This window comes from Erythrolamprus reginae, chromosome 1 (genome assembly GCF_031021105.1).
Source record: "Erythrolamprus reginae isolate rEryReg1 chromosome 1, rEryReg1.hap1, whole genome shotgun sequence".
NCBI classification, from domain to species: Eukaryota; Metazoa; Chordata; class Lepidosauria; order Squamata; family Dipsadidae; genus Erythrolamprus; species Erythrolamprus reginae.
The window spans coordinates 22,984,066-23,003,526 of NC_091950.1; the positions used below are offsets into that span (position 1 = coordinate 22,984,066).

The 19,461-nt window shown below is 47.7% G+C and overlaps 1 protein-coding gene across 2 annotated transcripts in view; it reads right to left on the reverse strand.

The window, feature by feature from the left end:
* Positions 1-386: 386 nt before the first annotated feature.
* ABHD17A (abhydrolase domain containing 17A, depalmitoylase) overlaps positions 387-19,461 on the reverse strand; it is a 38,157-nt gene continuing 19,082 nt past the window's right edge. For both annotated transcript variants that reach the window (XM_070747034.1, XM_070747042.1), the window contains exons 3-5: positions 16,058-16,252; positions 5,910-6,089; positions 387-1,521 (exon numbers count right to left, since the gene is read on the reverse strand). In XM_070747034.1, coding sequence (XP_070603135.1) covers positions 1,305-1,521; positions 5,910-6,089; positions 16,058-16,252 — 592 coding nt within the window. In that variant the 3' untranslated portion in view covers positions 387-1,304. The remainder of the gene's footprint in view (positions 1,522-5,909; positions 6,090-16,057; positions 16,253-19,461) is intronic.

Consider the following 19,461-nt stretch of genomic DNA (forward strand, 5'->3'; position numbering starts at 1 on the left):
TGATCTCATTTGCTGTGTTGTAGTGACATAATAATAATAATAATAATAATAATAATAATAATAATAATAATAATAATAATAATAATTCACACTTGCACTAAGGCTGACCCAAAATAAGGGCAGCTGGCTGGGGAATTCTGGGAATTTATTTATTTAATTCGACTTCTATGTCGTCCAATCCCAAAGGACTCAGGGCGGCTTGAATTCTACACATCTTAAAAGTCACCAGAGTTGAGAAACAACTGTCCTAAAAAAATAATAATAATGAAGTACCGTTACACGGAGTCTTGGATTATCTATTTCCTGACCCACACACTTTCATAAGCTTCCAACTCATTCATCCTAACTATCCAATTCTCCCAGAAACATACAGTGGGCAACGCATGTGGATCTTTCATTATTTTGTTTTAATTTATTCCTCTTTCAAAATGAATGGATGGAGAAATTCTTCCCGTACTTTCCCACCCCGACCTCTCCCCGTTGCCTGAATACCCGGAATTAAGTGTAATCCATTCCCCGGGTCACATCTGGAAGGGACAGGATATGGAATATTAAAACAATAGTATCTCGGAGATGTGATGAAGGTGGCAAATGATTCCCCACCCCTCCCACCCAATAAATGCCGAGACGCCTGGAACAGCCTTGCTGCCTTCTACAAACAGTTATTTTGCGGGTGGAAAAATCCCAGGCGTTTGTTGTCCATCCCCACCCCCTGGGGGAAATCTGAATGAAATTTCAATTGTCCTTCAAGGGCTGCAGTGGGCTGGACAGCCAAATTGAAGCAAGCCACCTCTGGCCAACATGCAAGGTGCTTTGCCTCCCGCCCCACCCTGCCTATGGCTTATTGCTATCAATGGGGTCGCGGGGCGGAGCATTTGAGAAAACGGGATCTGAAACCGGAAGGGGGGAGATGGACGGAGGCCACAAGAGGAGAGCCCGGATGGAGATGTCCGTGGTTTAGAACAGTCTGCCAACGCTCGAGTCCTTCGGAGATGCAATTAGAGGCTCCGTCTCAGGCCCCCTCGTCAGCCATGACAGCAGCTGGAAATAATGAGGAACGGCTGGAAAGGGCCTTTTGGCGACGGGGAAGAACCACCAGGAGAGACTCAAGAGCCCTGCGCGGACTAAGCCTGCAGGAGAGGGAGGATGGATGGAACGACTCCCATTTTGCAGATGGGGACGGGGAGCTTGCGACTTCAGCGGCCTTCTCCCTCCGAAAGCCACAAATGCTTCCGTTGCTTCCCCAGGCCCAGTCAAGGCGGGCGGTCCTTGCCGCCAGAAGGGTCAGGCAGGGCGGAGTTGTGTTAACCGGACAGATCTTGCGAGATGAACTTGCGTAAGCGCTCCAGGTACTGGCTGTAGAGTTCAATGTCGTTGTGGCCGGCTCCTTCCACCCAGAGGGGCTCCACCGCCTTCGGGCAGCGCTCGTAAAGGGCCAAGCCGTGAGAGAAGTCGATCACCTCGTCTTCGGTGCCGTGGATGAACAGCACGGGGGAAGTGATGCGCGACACCTTGTCGATACTGCGGAAGAGAAAGGAGACACAGAGAATGACGGGAGGTTATTGCAAGGTTTTTCTCATTCTCGGCAACACGGATGAGCTGGGGAATTCTGGGAGTTGAAGCCCACAGGTCTCAAAGTGGCCGAGGTTGAGAAACACTCAAATAGAGCCTGGAGACTAGACTGCCACCTGTCAGAAATAGTTGCAGGGGTGGGCTGCTGCCCGGATTGGGGGTGGGGGAACGCAGTGGGGTAGCGAAAATGGAGCTCCACCCCAGAGTACCCAATTTGCACTGAAAGATGTTGAAAGAAAATGCATAAGCCACAGCCACAGTGTGGTAGTAAAAATTTTGGTAGCCCTTCACTGGGAATAAACAATGTCGCTTGGCGGGACCCAGGGGAAGAGCCTTCTCTGTGGCGGCCCCGGCCCTCTGGAACCAACTCCCCCCAGAGATTAGAATTGCCCCCACCCTCCTTGCCTTTCATAAACTCCTCAAAACCCACCTCTGCCGCCAGGCATGGGGGAATTGAGATATTCCTTCCCCCTAGGCCTTTACAATTTTATGCATGGTATGTCTGTATGTATGTTTGGTTTTTATAATAATGGGTTTTAAACTGTTTTTAGTATTGGATTATTATTATATGCTGTCTTATTATTGCTGTTAGCCAGCCCGAGTCTCCGGAGAGGGCCGGCATACAAATCCAATCAATCAATCAATCAATCAATCAATCAATCAATCAATCAAACCCTGATGTACTGGAAGTATAGTTATTCTTTGCTGTTTAAAAGAAGATACAACAGCAGAATTTGCCCCCCTTGTTTTCCTTCCCCAAAATTAAGGTGTGTCTTATACCTCCTTTGAAAAAGATTTTTTTCAACCCTAAAAAGGTGCTAACGATCTTCCTGGCTTACAGGATTTTTTCACAGCTACTCGGATTGTCATCCCTAAGTCTTTGCAGGCTTGTTTTCATTGCTACTCTGTCAGAAGATGGGTTTTTTTCAGCCCTAACCAGGAGATAAAATAATGTGCTGAAGCTGACCAGACTAAGGACACTGGGGCCTGCCAGATGACATTGTTTTGTCGACGGGACCCGAAGAAGGCTAACTCTGTGGGACCTTATCGGCCGCTGGGATTCGTGCGGTAGAAGGTGATTCCGGTGAAACTTTTTTTCCTTGGGTGCCGAAAGAGCATGGGTGTGTACTATCACACATGTGTGAGTGCCCACACCTATAATTCAATGCCTGGGGAGGGCAAAAACAGCTTCCCCTGCTCCCCGGAGGCCCCCTGGAAGCCGGAAAGGGCCTTGTTCCCAACTTCTGATGGGCCCAGTAGGCTTGTGTTTCGCCCTCCCCAGGCTCCAAAGGCTTCCCTGGAGACAGGGGAGGTAAAAACGCCCTCTCCCCTCCCCCTGGAGGCTCCCTGGAAGCCAAAAAGGCCCTCCCAGAGCTTCTGTGTGAGCCAAAAATCAGCTGGCCAGCACACACATGCATGTTGGAGCAGAGCTAGGACAACAGCTCGCATGCCAGCAGATAGGGCTCCACAAGCCCCTGTGGCACCAGTGCAATAGATTCACCATCACTGGCCTAGATGTAGGTGTTGTGGTTAGCTCTGGCCCAGCTCCTGCCCCAAGGACTGTGGATGTGGGGGAGACATCCACATGCCACAGGCCTGTTTTGCTCCTGGTGGAATCTGCTGATGAAGGCTCCTCTGACGAAGAAGACATGAGTGACAGGGAGGAGGAGAGTGTGGCAGACAGCTCAGAAGGAGATCAATTATCTCGCTCCTCCTTGGATTCAGAACAAGAGTTAATGATACAGCCACGCATGCAGAGAGCGATGCATAGGCAGCAACAACTGAGAGATTATTATCAAAGAAAATGAGGCCACCTGTGGTTGGGTGGGGCTGTGGTAATTGTGAGGCTGCTATAAATTTTATTATTTATTATTTGGATGTGTATGCCGCCCCTCTCCGAAGACTCGGGGCGGCTCACAACAAGTGGAACAAATCATAAATAATCCGACTAAATTTAAAATATTTGAAGATTTAAAAAACCCCATATACTAACAGACACGCACACAAGCATACCATGTATAAATTAAACATGCCCAGGGGGAGATGTTTCAGTTCCCCCATGCCTGACGGCAAAGGTGGGTTTTAAGGAGTTTACGGAAGGCAGGAAGAGTAGGGGCAGTTCTAATCTCCGGGGGGAGCTGGTTCCAGAGGGCCGGTGCCGCCACAGAGAAGGCTCTTCCCCTGGGGCCCGCCAACCGACATTGTTTAGTTGACGGGACCCGGAGAAGGCCCACTCTGTGGGACCTAATCGGTCGCTGGGATTCGTGCGGCAGGAGGCGGTCTCGGAGATATTCTGGTCCAATGCCATGAAGGGATTTAAAAGTCATAACCAACACTTTGAATTGTGACCGGAAATTGATCGGCAGCCAATGCAGACTGCGGAGTGATGGTGAAATATGGGCATACCTAGGTAAGCCCATGACTGCTCTCGCAGCTGCATTCTGCATGATCTGAAGTTTCCGAACACTTTTCAAAGGTAGCCCCATGTAGAGAGCATTACAGTAGTCGAACCTCGAGGTGATGAGGGCATGAGTGACTGTGAGCAATGAGTCCCGGTCCAGATAGGGCCGCAACTGGTGCACCAGGCGAACCTGGGCAAACGCCCCCCTCGCCACAGCTGAGAGATGGTTTTCTAATGTGAGCTGTGGATCGAGGAGGACGCCCAAGTTGCGGACCCTCTCTGAGGAGGTCAATAATTCCCCCCCAGGGTGATGGAAGGACAGATGGAATTGTCCTTGGGAGGCAAAACCCACAGCCACTCCGTCTTATCCGGGTTGAGTTTGAGTCTGTTGACACCCATCCAGGCCCCCAACAGCCTCCAGGCACCGGCACATCACTTCCACCGCTTCGTTGACTGGGCATGGGGTGGAGATGTAAAGCTGGGTATCATCAGCATATTGATGATACCTCACCCCATGTCCTTGGATGATCTCGCCCAGCGGTTTCATGGACCGACCCCTGAGGCACCCCACAAGGGAGAGACCTAGGAGCCGACCTCTGACCCCCCACTAACACCGACTGCGACCGGCCAGAGAGGTAGGAGGAGAACCACTGGAGGACAGTGCCTCCCACCCCCAACCCCTCCAGCCGGTGCAGAAGGATACCATGGTCGATGGTATCGAAAGCCGCTGAGAGGTCAAGGAGCACCAGGACAGAGGATAAACCCCTGTCCCAGGCCCGCCAGAGATCATCCATCAACGCGACCAAAGCGGTTTCCGTGCTGTAACCGGGCCTGAAACCCGACTGCTGGGGACCTATATAATCGGCCTCTTCCAAGGACCGCTGGAGTGGAGTGCCACCACCTTCTCAACAACCTTCCCCATAAAGGGAAGGTTGGAGACTGGATGATAGTTATTAAGTACGGCTGGGTCCAGGGAGGGCTTCTTGAGGAGGGGGCGCACGAGCGCTTCTTTATAGAGTGTTGGAAAAACTCCCCTCCCCAAGGAAGCGTTGGTAATCTCCTGGGCCCAGCTCCGTGTCACCTCCCTGCTGGCCGAAACCAACCAGGAGGGACACGGATCCAGTAAACGGGTGGCGGAACTCACAGCTCCAATGGCCTTGTCCACTTCATCAGGTGGACATAAATAGCAGCCTGTGGATTTAGTCATTGTGGAGGATTATCTGATCGTTGTGTTTCGTGACTGCTTTACTGACTTTGACCTTTTGTGTGCTGATTTTTCCCCGATTTGAAACTAAACCAGAGCAAAGTGTGTTTCACTTTGTGAAAGCAGAAGGGCTGTGAATTACCTCACAGCTGCAAGATAAGTATCACAGAACTGATAAGGGACTTGTACAAATTACCAGTTTGTTTGGAGATGAGTGCTCTTTGCTATACCAAAAGAGGGCTTTGTTTAAGTGAATTTTCATTATAAAGAACATTGTTTTGAATTTTCAAATGTGTGTGTGTGTCTGAAATTTGTACCTGTGAATTTTCGGGAGGATTCTACCAGAGAGCCCAACAGAACAGTAGGTAGATTTTTTTCCTCCCCCAAAACTAAGGTGCATCTCATACTCTTATACTCTGAAAAATTCGGTATCTGCTGTGAACTCTGCATTGGTGACAGGAAGGGCATCCGACCAGTAAGCACTCCGCTCCATGTAAGGAATTACATTTGTCATTCAAAAAAAAAAAAAAGACCAAAAATAAAAATAAAAATGGGCAGGATAGACTTTTCAAAAATCATGCTTCCAAAAAAAAGAAATTAAAAGATTTGGAAGGAGGGCGAACAGAAAAGCCTAAATCCAGCAGATTGCAATAGTAAAATTCAATTGTACATCTGCCCCTCCTTGGCTGACAACCCCCCCCCGCCCGCATTCCCGCTTCCTCAAGGACTTACTTTGGGAAAGCATCAAAGCAGTAGGTCTTTTTGGTTTCTGGGAAGGCAACGCGCATGCCCGAGGTTAAAGGTGAATGTAGGATAACAGCTGCGCACTCATAGCGGGAGGCCAGGTCCACTGTGGGCACCGTCCCAATGCTTTGCCCGTAGAGGATGATGTTCTCGGGGCTGATCCCGTATCTGTGCAGAGAGAGGAGAAGGAACCACAGGGGTGCCATCACAAGGTAAATTATTATATTATTATTATTATTATTATTATTATTATTATTATTATTATTATTATTATTATTATTATTATTATTATGTCAGTACAACACAGCAAACGAGATCACTATATGCTGGATTTCGTATTTCATCACCAGTCAGGCGCTTCCCAAGCACCTAGGACTGTGTGATGTAGCGGCGAATTATGTTTGCCGATCCCAGTAAAGTGGCCTTTTGCAATTGACAGATGGAAATTTTGTCAATTCCGATGGTTTTCAAATGTCCGCTGAGATCCTTTGGTACTGCGCCCAGCGTGCCAAGTACCACTGGGACCACTTTCACAGGCTTATGCCAGAGACGTTGCAGCTCGATTTTTAGATCTTCGTATTTCACTAATTTCTCTAGCTGCTTCTCCCCAATTCTGCTGTCTCCTGGGATTGCGATGTTGATGATCCATACTTTCTTTTTTATCCATGATCACAATGTCTGGTGTGTTATGCTTCAGAATTCGGTCAGTCGGAAGTCGGAAGTCCCACAGTAGTTTTGCTTGCTCATTTTCGACCACTTTTTCGGGCTTATGGAAAATGAGCAAGCAAAATTCCCCCCCGGAGATGATGATGATTTATTAGATTTGTATGCCGCCCCTCTCCGTAGACTCGGGGCGGCTCACAGCATACGATAAGACAATTCATAACAAATCTAATAAGTTTAAAACACATTTAAAACCCCCATTATTAAAACAGACATACACACAGACACACCATACATAAATTATATAGGCCCGGGGGGGGGGGAATGCCTCAATTCCCCCATGCCTGACGGCAGAGGTGAGTTTTAAGGAGTTTACGGAAGGCAAGGAGGGTGGGGGCAGTTCTAATCTCCGGGGGGAGCTGGTTCCATAGAGTCGGGGCCGCCACAGAGAAGGCTCTTCCCCTGGGTTCCCGCCAGACAACATTGTTTAGTCGACGGGACACGGAGAAGGCCAACTCTGTGGGACCTAATCGGTCGCTGGGATTCGTGCGGCAGAATTACATCTTTTATGTTCCTTAGGCACTGCTTGAAGAAGTACAGTTTGTACAAGGGATGGAATTTGCTCCCTACAAGTTGTATGAATTTAAGTCTCCAAATGAAACTGAATAGGCTCATGCTATTTGGAGATAATAATAATAATAATAATAATAATAATAATAACAACAACAACAACAACAACGAGTTGGAAGGGACCTTGGAGGTCTTCTAGTCCAACCCCTTGGTTAGGCAGGAAACTCTACACTATTTCAGACAAATGGTTATCCAACATCTTAAAAAACTTCCAGTGTTGGAGCATTCACAACTTCTGGAGGCAAGCTGTACCCAGGTTAATTGTTCTAACTCTCAGGAAATTTCTCCTTAGTTCTAAGTTGCTTCTCTCTTTGTTTAGTTTCCACCCATTGCTTCTTGTTCTACCCTCGGGTGCTTTGGAAAACAGGGTGACTCCCTCTTCTTTGTGGCAAGCCCTGTGATACTGGAAGATTGCTTTCATGTCTCTCCTGGTCCTTCTTTTCATTAAACTAGCCATGTTCAGTTCCTGCAACCGTTCTTCATATGTTTTAGCCTCCAGTCCCCTAATCATCTTTGTTGCTCTTCTCTGCACCCTTTCTCAACATTCTTTTTGCATCTTGGCGACCAAAACTGGATGCAGTGTTCCAGGTGTGGCCTTACCAAGGCACTTGTCCTGACTAAGGGAAGCAACATCCTCACTTGAAGGCAATCCAGCCCCTAATAAATGCTGGAATGAACAGGGCACCCCATCTTGTCTGTATTTCCTGCTGATGAACATAGCAGTCTCACTCAATTAGCCATACCGGGAGTCCCACCACTGTCCAGGGACTATTGGAGCACTAAGATAGGCAACATTTGTTTATTTATGGCTTAATGGACAATATCTCTCTCCATCTTTCTTGGCCTCAAAAATTAAGTATTACGACCCATGCATTGGATAAAATACTTAGAGGACAAGACAATAAACTGATCAGGAAATTATATCAATAGATGTTAGAAACAGATGAGGTAGAAGATACCGTCAAAGAACCTATGATTGCATGGGCCAAGAACGTTCAACATAATATACACTTAACTGACTGGGAGAGATCATGGAATAACATTTTTAAAATCACATTGTCAGCAGCTTACAAAGAAAAATTTTATAAGCTCCTCTATAGGTGATATTTGCCCCCGCCAAGATTTGCTAAAATCTGCCCCAACCTTAAAGACGTATGTTGGAAATGCAACAAACGCCCTGGAATCTTTTTTCATATGTGGTGGCTGTGCCCTAAAATTCAAATTATATGGAAAACCACACATAAGTGGCTTAGAGAAATATTGGAAGAGGAAATTGAAAGCATGCTTCTGGACATTTGGAAACGACACCACCCCAGACAAAAGCTCTATCTAATGACGCACATAGTTACTGCAGTCAGAATTTCAATAGCACAATTATGGAAGAAAGAATATATCCCGTCTGAAAACTTAATCAGTGAAATTTTTTTTTTTAAGATGTGCTGAAATGGACATAATGACAAATGAAATTAAAGGAGTAAGAAATAAAGAAACTAAAGAGATACAGTGGTACCTCAAGATACGAACCCCTCATCTTACGAACAACTCGTGATACGAACCCGGGGTTCAGAAAAATTTTGCCTCTTCTGACGAACTTTTTTCGAGTTACGAACCGGCGTTCGGCGACTGCTGGGAAGCCGCGCAGCTGTTTTAAAAGGTGACAGCCGGCCTGGGGGGCTTCCCAGCACCCCCCCGAACCCGGGTTCGGGGGGGTGCTGGGAAGCCCCCCAGGCCGGCTGTCACCTTTTAAAACAGCTGCGCGGCTTCCCAGCAGTCGCCGAAAGCCGGTTTTTTTGCATGGCGGGTTTTTTGGTTGCACGGACAGCCGTTTCCCAGCTGTCTCCTGAAGCCGAACGCCAAAGCCGAACTTCCGCGTTCGGCGTTCGGAGACAGCTGGGAAGCGGCGCGGCTGTTTTAAAAGGTCGCAGCCGGCCTGGGGGGCTTCCCAGCACCCCCTCGAACCCCGAACCCGGGTTCATGGGGGTGCTGGGAAGCCCCCCAGGCCGGCTGTCACCTTTTAAAACAGCCGCGCCGCTTCCCAGCAGTCGCCGAAAGCCGTTTTTTTGCGGGGTTTTTTTTGGTTGCACGGATTAATTGACTTTACATTGTTTCCTATGGGAAACAATGTTTCGTCTTACGAACCTTTCGTCATACGAACCTCCTCCTTGCACCAATTAAGTTCGTATCATGAGGTATTACTGTATGGGAAAAATGGTATAGATGGATGCGCAATAAAAAACAAAACTGACAATATAGAGTATAGGTGTATGTATGTATGTTTGTTTGTTTATTTATTTATTAGATTTGTATGCCACCCCTCTCCGTAGACTCGGGGCGGCTCACAACAACAATAAAACAATTCAAGACAAATCTAATAATTTTAAAACATTAAAAAAAAAGACTTGGAAAGAACCGTTGTACCTACCTGAACGGTCTTCTCAGTGCACTGGAAGGAGAGTCCAATATGGGTTATTCTCAATCCTATTGGTCGAGACTGAGTTTAAAATTAGCATAATATTAGGCACCGCCCCTTGCCTGCCCCCAGTGAGCTCAGTTTTAAAAACGACAGGTAATATAATCCAACACTATTTTATTGAACTAATATATATATAACATCCACCAACTCAACGAACCCAGCTTCCCTGAAACAATCCAGTACTGGGTGGGTTTGGACTCTCCTTCCAGTGCACTGAGAAGACCGTTCAGGTAGGTACAACGGTTCTTCTCCATTGCATCTGGAAGGAGAGTCCAATATGGGATATACCCAAGTTCCAAATTAAGTGGGAGGGAGATTGTTAAGTCAGGGCAGCTGGAGAGGTACACACCCTCTGTAATACCCTTCTCCCAAAAGATGCCTCAGCTGAAGCATAGGCATCCAGTCTGTAATGTTTAGTGAAAGTAGATGGAGTCTTCCACGTCGCAGCCCGACAAATGTCCTCGATTGAGGCCTGAGTCATCCAAGCTGCAGACGTGGCTGCACTGCGAGTAGAGTGTGCCGTGACCCCTTGAGGTGGATTCTGAGCTCTAGCCTTATACGCCTCCCCTATGCAGTCCCGGATCCATCGGCTAATTGAACTGGGAGAGACGCCCAGACCCTTCTTTGGTTCTGCAAATGAAACAAACAATGACTCGGACCTTCTAAAGGTCTCGGTCCTTCGAATGTAGATCTTAACTGCTCGCCTAACATCTAGCTTGTGCCACCTAAGTTCTGTAGGGTGACTACCGTGCGAGCAAAAGTCCGGTAAAATTAGTTCTTGCTTCCTGTGGAAAATCGAGTTAACCTTAGGAAGGAATGATGGGTCTAAACGTAAAACCACCCTGTCCGGATAAAATATACAAAGGTCTGGTCTGATGGATAATGCAGCCAAGTCCGATACCCGTCTGGCCGAAGTAATTGCCACTAAAAAGGCCGTCTTGATGGAAAGGAAGTTAAGTTGAACAGTTCTCAGAGGTTCAAAGGGAGGCCCAGTAAGGGCCTTCAACACCAGGGATAAGTCCCACGATGGAAACCTATGAAGAGGTGGCGGATGACTGTTAGAAGCTCCTTTAAGAAAATCCCGTATCCAAGGGTGAATTGCCAAGGAGCGGAATTCCGGTAGTCGGATGACGGTTGCCAATGCAGCCACTTGTCTCCTAAGGGTGTTTGGAGACAGTCCCTTTTCGAGGCCTGATTGTAAAAATTCTAAGACAGTCAGAATATGAGCTTGTCCAGGTTGTACGCCTTTACCGTCGCAGAACTTACAACAGGCTGCCCATGTGGCCTGGTAAATTCTGGACGTGGATGGTCGGCGGGCGGCCTGCATTGTGGCAATGATGTTGTCCGGTAGACAATGCTCCCTCAGTTTGTTCCTTTCAAATGCCAAACGGCTAACTGGAGCCATTGAGGGTCCGGGTGAAGGACTGACCCTTGACTGAGGGAGATTATTTTGTCCGGTATCCGCCAAGGTGGGGAGATCGACAACGCTACCAAGTCCGAGAACCATGGGCGACGTGGCCAATGTGGGGCAACAAGTAGTACCTCCGCTTCCTCCATTATAATCTTGTCTATCACCCTCTGTACCAGATTTGTCGGAGGAAAAGCGTACAACAGACCGCGCGGCCAGCTCGACCGTAAGGCGTCGATCTTCTCTGCCATATGAGAGTGGAACCGTGCGTAGAACCTGGGGAGCTGCGTATTGCTGTGAGTGGCAAACAAGTCCAACAGTGGTGTCCCGAATCGCTGTGTGATCTTGCGGAACAGTTGCGGGTCCAGCCTCCACTCTGTAGGGTCCAAGGTTGTTCGGCTGAGCCAGTCGGCCTGGACGTTGTTGACTCCCGCAATGTGCTCCGCAGCTAGAGAAGCCAGGTTGCACTCGGCCCAATCGAAGAGGGCCAAGGTCTCCCTCATGAGGCGAGGTGATCTCGTGCCTCCCTGATGGTTGAGGTAAGCCTTTGTTGCTATATTGTCCGTCAGGACTAAGACATGACGTCCCCGAACCAAAGCCACGAAATGTTGGAGTGCCAAAAACACAGCCCTGAGCTCTAGGAGATTGATGTTTACAGGGTCGAGGTCCTCCCTGGTCCAGAGTCCCTGAGTCACCTGGGGACCGATGTGAGCGCCCCAACCCGACAAGCTTGCATCTGTGGTCATGACCAGCTGGTCGGGAGCTTGGAACGAGCAACCCTGGAACAGTGCTGGTGAAGTCCACCAATCCAATGAGGCCTTGACACTGTGTGGCAATCTGACCGGCCGGTTTGACTGGCTGAGTTTCGCCTTCTGTGCCGGTAGCAGAAACCCTTGTAATGGGCGAATGTGGTGCCTGGCCCATGGCACAATCCCTATACAGGAAACCATGGTTCCCAGTACCCTGGACAGCAGGGCTAGAGACACCTTTGGTTGTCTCCGGATAGAAGCTATCAAGGCCAAGATACTGTCCAGTCTGTCTGGTGAAAGTGACACCCTGCACGTAGCGGTGTCTATCACCGATCCCAAATGTAGGAGCCTTGTAGAGGGGATCAATTGGCTCTTGGGAATATTGATGGTAAAGCCGTGCTCTTCTAAAAAGGTCATTGTCAGATGGAGGTCTCGGAGTGCCCCTGCCTGGGACTTGGACAACACGATAATGTCGTCCAAGTATGCCATCAGGCGGACGGACCGTGCACGGAGATGAGCTGTGAGCACGTCGAGCAATTTTGTGAAGGTACGAGGAGCCGATGATAGGCCGAATGGCATGGCCCGGTATTGATAATGCGTCCCTTCCACACAAAATCGTAGATACTTGCGATGTGGTGGAAATATTGGTACGTGCAAGTAAGCTTCCTTCAGGTCCAAGGAAGTGAGAAAGTCTTGAGGTCGCACAGCTGCTAGAATGGTGTGCAGGGTGTGCATCCTGAATCTCCGGTAAAGGATGAATTGATTTAACTGTTTCAGATTCAGAATTAATCGACAGCCCCCGGATGATTTGGGGACTACGAACACCATAGAATAAAATCCCATGCCCTCTGTGTGTTTTGGCACAGGCTCTATGGCTTGAATCTGTAAGAGGTGACCTATTTCTTGAAGTAGTTCCTTCCGTTTGGAGGGGGTCTTTGGTGTTGGGCAGTGTAGGAATCGGTTGGGCGGGGGCTGAATGAATTCCAACCGCAGTCCCTGTGTTACTGTCGACAGAGCCCATTTGTCTGAGGAGGTGGTTAGCCAGGAGGCGCTGAAAAGGTGTAATTTCCCTCCTACTGGCTGTGTTAATGAAAAGTCATTTGGGTCGTTTAAACCCACGTTGGCTGGAGCCTCGAAAGGGGCGTCTGTTGGACTGATAACCTCTGGTCCTGTCTGGAAAGGAGGTACGGTCATTCCTGTAGGCATTTTGGTTGTAATTGCCCTGTGAAAAGGATCTAAATTGCTGGTTTGACCGTGATGTGTCCCAACGAAAGGACTGACGTCGATTGTACGGAGTCTGACGACGATCCTGACCCCTCTTGGACCTTGGAAGTATTTTCCGTTTGTCCTTGTCCTCTATGAGGACTTTTTCCAATATGTCCCCAAAGAGTTGAGACCCCTGAAAAGGCGATGATGCCAGGCGCCATTTAGATTTCGTGTCGGCTTGCCAACTGCGTAGCCATAGAAGTCGGCGTGATGCGAGGGTGGCGGACATCCCTCTACCCGCGAACTTTGCAGCATGTAAGGTGGCATCAGCTGAGAATTCTGCTGCAGCCAACAACTTACTGAGATCCTGGCGCATCCGACCGTCCTCTGGCCCTAAGCGAGACATCATATCCTCGATCCAGACGATGGAGGCTCTGTTAAAGAAGGAAGCAGCCGCCGCTGCCCGAAACCCCCATCCGGCCATCATATGGGTCTTCCTGAGGAGAACCTCAGCCTTCTTGTCTTCTGGCTTCAAATTGTCTCCCATCTCGGCAGGGACCAGCGCATTGGAAACCAGTGTCACTACTGGTGAATCTATGGGAGGAAACTGTAAGAGGGCCTCTACTTCGTCGTCAAACGTGTAGAACTTCCTCTCTATCACTGATGGTCCCTGGGCCGCGGCTGGATATTGCCACGGTCTCTTGATACTTTGCACAAAAATTTCAGATGCCGGAACATGGTCTGTTTCAGGCTTAGGTTCTTTTAATAGAGTAGAGGATCTTGATGGTACGGCCTGAGATGGTTGGGCCGGATCCTTCAACTCCATTGTCTGTTTTGCTTTATATAACAGAGTTCTGAATGAGGATTGTTTGAACAGTCCAGCTACCGGTGGCTGTTCTGGAGGTGCCTCATCATCAGACATATCGTAGTCTTTGTCACTATCCTCCATTAACACAGGCTCCTCAGTCACTGATCCTAAACCTGAAAGGGGCGGTGCAGACCAGAGGTCCCGGGTTGGTGCTTGTCTTGGTTGTTGAGGCCCTTGTTGAGCTCCAACCGCTATGCCCTTTGTATAGACATTAGTTAGTAGCTCCTGAAAGGCCGGTGGCATATCCTGCCACATATCAGGTTGATCCCTGAGCCCGGCAGCTGTAGGTGTGAAGGTAGCTGCTGGAACCGCTTTGGCCTGAGGGGAGAAACCCCACACTGGTCTCTCTTGGCACACTGATCCGGGCCTGCTTCTGGGTGCCTGCAGCTGAGCAGGGGTTGCATGATCAGGGGACCAGTCTCTATCCACCCTCTCCCTTGGGGTATGTGGGTCAGCAGCTACATCAAGGCCCAGTGGTGGTCCTGGTTTGGCCAAAGGAGCACTATTGAGAGCTGCCTCCAACTTTTGCTCAAGGGCCTGAATTCGCCTCTCGGCCTCCTTGATGGCTGAGGAAGATGATTGGGAGGATTTTGCTTTGACCTTCCCCTTTTCCTTGGGCTTGGGCACCGAAACAGAAATGGCAGAACCCGAGGCTGGGGCTGGATCTGTATTGCCACAGACATCCATTGTACTCACGGTGAGGCAAGAGAAGATGGTAACGAAAGGCAAGGAAAGCACGGAGCTTTTATTACTGCTGCTTTTTACCACTTGCAAAAACACCTCAAAATGGCCTCCGGTGCCTGCCCTGAAGGGCGCATGCGCGACCCAGCCGTCCCAACTGCTCCTCGCGCCTAAATGGGGCCGTTGGAGAAAAACAGGTTGGGAGGGGGAGCAAGACATTCCCGCCAGCCGTCCAAAATGGCGGGCGCGGGTTGCCGTTTATTAGAAAGAGGCGCGAAAAGGGCTGCTTGCCCTCCAGCCTCTACTGCCGCCTTAAACGTGGGGGGGGATCATGCCCTCGCATTCCCCCTGGCTCGGGTGACCGCCAAACAGGTATTAAAGTATGACCTTCCCCTGGCGTTCGCTCTCCTGTCTCTCCTGTTACCCGGCCTTGAATTGCGCGCGCGCGCGCGCTCGGCCGCCGAACATATGGTCGGCGGCAATTAGCCCTTTGAAGTCTGCCGCGTTGTTCTAAAGGCAGCGGCTGTGGCGCTGGGCTCCGTTTGCCTCTCAGTATTTACTTTAGCTTCTGTAAGCCTTTTGACCGGGGAATCCTCTTTTCTTCAGGGGAACTCCGTGTCCCCGAGCCTCCCAGTGAGGGGGGCGGACCCCCCCACCTTCGGCTCCCAGCCGAGTTTGGCCATGGAGGCCAGTGACACCAGGCTGATCCCCTTGTGGGACGGTACCCTCTATGAGGGAAGAGGTCTCCTGGGGAAATTCGATGGGGGAATCTGCCCACGGAGGGTAGAGACCCCTTCCAACTTCAGTAGTACCTGAAGAAACAGAAAAACAAGAAGAGAAATAGTTAAAACAGTTAAAAACAATTTAAAATAAAACATTTCTTTATTACAACAAACTCATACGTCTCGTTACATTGACTGAGTTTTTAAAACTGAGCTCACTGGGGGCAGGCAAGGGGCGGTGCCTAATATTATGCTAATTTTAAACTCAGTCTCGACCAATAGGATTGAGAATAACCCATATTGGACTCTCCTTCCAGATGCAATGGAGAATATTATCTTTCTGTTCTATATTAATATAATGATTGTATTTGGTTTGCTTATGACATAACGAAAGGAGTTGTAATGATGATGTGTTAATAGAAACAGTATTAGATCTGTAAGAACAATAATATGACTTTTTTTTTTTTTTTAAAATAATAAAAGTTTAAATAATTTTTTTTTTTTAAAAACCCTAAGAATGGAGCCTCTATTTAGGAAGCATCTGATTTCTGAGAAAACATTTAAGGAAGAGGCCTCTGAGTGCCCTTGTTGGAAGCTGATGGATTGATCAATCAATCAATCAATCAATCAATCAATCCAGACACCGTTATGAAAAATCCTGGAGATTTTGAATCAACCACCACCACCAACAACAACAGCCAAACGAAGTCTGCCGTTGCTTCTCCTGGAGACTCACCGTGTGCGTAAGGCCTGCCAGGCTGCATCGACGTCAGCATAGAGGTTCTTCTCGGAGGGCTTCCCTGTGCTGGCACCGTAGCCCGAATAGTCGTAAGAAAAGATGTTGCAGCTAATCCGGGTGCCGAGGCTGATGTAGAAGCTGCACATCTGGCCCAGATCCACAGCGTTGCCGTGGGAGAAGAGAACGGTGAACCTGGAAGGGAAGGAAAAGGCTCAGAAAGAGGCCCTGGGAGCACACCTGGTCCTCAGGGGCACCGGAACCAGGGGGTCGAGGTCTATGTTTTTTGCAAGACAGAGCCTATCACTTCAGAATAGAAACAGTCCTTGACGTACAACGGTTCATTTAGTGACAATTCAGTTACAAAGGCGCTGAAAAAAATGACTTATGATTACAGTGGTACCTCTACTTACGAACTTAATTCGTTCCGTGACCAGGTTTTTAAGTAGAAGAAGAGGCAATTTTTCCCATAGGAATCAATGGAAAAGCAAATAATGTGTGCCATTGGGGAAACCACAGGGAGGGTGGAGGCCCTGTTTCCTCCCAGGAGATTCCTAGAGAGGCTCCATGGAGGCTTCTCCCCGCCTTTTCCGGCCCTGTTTCCTCCCAGGAGATTCCTAGAGAGGCCCCACAGAGGCTTCTTTCCACCTTTTCCGGCCCTGTTTCCTCCCAGGAGACATCTAGAGAGGCCCCATGGAGGCTTCTCCCCACCTTTTCCGGCCGTTTCCTCCCAGGAGATTCCTATAAAGGCCCCACGGAGGCTTCTCCCTGCCTTTTCCGGTTACAGTTTCGGAAGCTCGGGTTTGTAAGTGGAAAATGGTTCTTGAAAAGAACCAAAAAAATCTTATCTTATCTAGAAAAGTTTTTACCACCGATTCTGTGGGCGTGGACTCTGGGGGCCAGCCAGAGATGGTATTTGTCGGTTCTCCAAACTACTCAAAATTTCCACTACCGGTTCTCCAGAACCTGTCAGAACCTGCTGGACTTAACTCCTGATTTGAACCCCTTATAATGGCATTGAAAAAAGTGACTTATTGACCGGTCCTTGAACTTAAGCTTGTCGCAGAATCTCTACAGACGTGATCAAAATCTGATCACTTGGAAACTGGCAGGGTTTTAGATGCTTACAGCACCTTGGGATCATGGGATCACCATTGTTACCCTTGTCCCAGGCGGCTTCCATGGCGGAAACTGCATTTGTTTAAGGACCACGCGATTCGCGTAAGAACTGCCGTGCTTTGCGTAACAACCATGGCAAGAGTCTTCGGAGAGGGGCGGCATACAAATCTAATAAATAAATAAATAAATAAATAAATAAATAAATAAATAAATAAACAAACAAACAAAATAAATGATAATGAAAATGAGCGCAACTCAATTAAACAACCCTCTTGCTTAGCAATGGAAATTCTGATCCCAATTGTGGTCGTAAATTGAGGACTATTATATTGGAACGAGATGCTACAACAGCATAGTTTGTGCCACCTTTAGAGGTGCTATTTTCAGACACTTACCCAGAATTTAAAACGCAGGCACAATTTCCCCTTTCTGCAGAAATCTAAAGAATCACAGAGAAATTTAGCGCCACTAATTTATTACAAACAGATGGGTCCAAGTCTTAAGTATGGCTTTCACCTTCAATGGCAGTTCTGGGGTGGGTGGCTGTCATTTTGAGATTTATTGCTGTTTCTACTCTTTACATAAAAGATGGAGATTAAAGTGCCAGAATTTCTACAGATCCTACCAATGTCTATAAAATATATACGGTCATCACCATTTCTCTACACTTTTGCTACAGGAATAAAGACAAGCAAGAATTTTCTTCTCTCAAATTTACCATCACTACAGTGATCATCCACCCTTTACTATAAAGAACAGTTGTTTTTATTTTGGAAAACTGACTTTTGGATGTACAGTGTTCCCTCACTTTTCGCGGGGGGATGCATTCCCAGACCGCCCGTGAAAGTCAAATTTCCGCGAAGTAGAGATGCGGAAGTAAATACACTATTTTTGGCTATGAACAGTATCACAAGCCTTCCCTTAACACTTTAAACTCCCAAATTACAATTTCCCATTCCCTTAGCAACCATTTAGATTATTACTCACCATGTTTATTCATTAAAATTTATTAAAAAAATATTTATTAAAGGCCGATGAAAGTTTGGCGATGACATGACGTCATCGGGCAGGAAAAACTGTGGTATAGGGAAAAAAACGCGAAGTATTTTTTAATTAATATTTTTGAAAAACCGTGGTATAGACTTTTCGCGAAGTTTGAACCCGCGAAAATCGAGAGAACACAGTATTTCTTTTTCAAACACTTACTTTTGTCCTTTATTTGGGTCATTTAACATTTAACATACAAGTGGCTCCTTTTAATGCCTACTCTCTCACAGTCATGTGAAACGTATGGGAATTGAATGGTCCTTTTAATATAAATTTGCAGATACTTGTTTTAGATAATTTTATTAGAATGTGTGCTTTGTAAAAAATTTCTCGGCTTTGCTGTTGAATTTTCCGTTGTAAAGCAAAGTTATAAACAAAAACATGTTGATGAATATTATTTTGCGACTTATTTATTTCCCCCCAGATTTGCACTCTTTTCAAGTTTATCGTTCTTTTCCCCTGGGGAAAACAGGGTCACCCTAACCCCATTCTATATAACAGGAAGGAACAGACAAAATTAGACAGATTCATGGATGCCAAGTTTCAATGGTTATTGAAACAGATGTCTAAGTGCCGTCTCTATGTTGGTTGAGGCAGGCAGGGTTCCCTTGAGTACCACTTGTTGGGGGTCAAGGGAAAGGGAGGATCTTGCCTTCTATTTCTGCTCAAGATCCCCTTGGACAATTGGTGGGCCACTGTGTGACACAGAATGCTGGACTCGATGGGCTTTGGCCCGATTCAGCCTGGCTCTTCTTATGTTCTTATTAAATAAGGCTATCTAAAATAGAAAAACATTTTTCTCGGCATTTGTACAATCATTTGGCACACAATCAGGGATTTGATCTTATACAGAGGAATTATTTCAATCTGCAAAATCCCAAAGATACCCAAATCTGCCTTATTCCTATTCTTTGGAATAATAGGACAAAATGGGTTTAAAAAAGAGTGACAGTCAGCTGGTTTGGACATGAAAAGTATTGAGTCTGTCATCAGCACCTCTATAACTGTCTGGTTTGGTGCTGCAACCCAACAGGACCGACACAGACTTCAGAGGAGAATCAGAACTGCAGAAAAAACAATTGCTGCCAACCTGCCTTCCATTGAGGACCTGTATACTGCACGAGTCAAAAAGAGGGTGGGGAAAATATTTACTGACCCCTCGCATCCTGGACACAAACTGTTTCAACTCCTACCCTCAAAACGTCGCTACAGAGCACTGCACACCAAGACAACTAGAC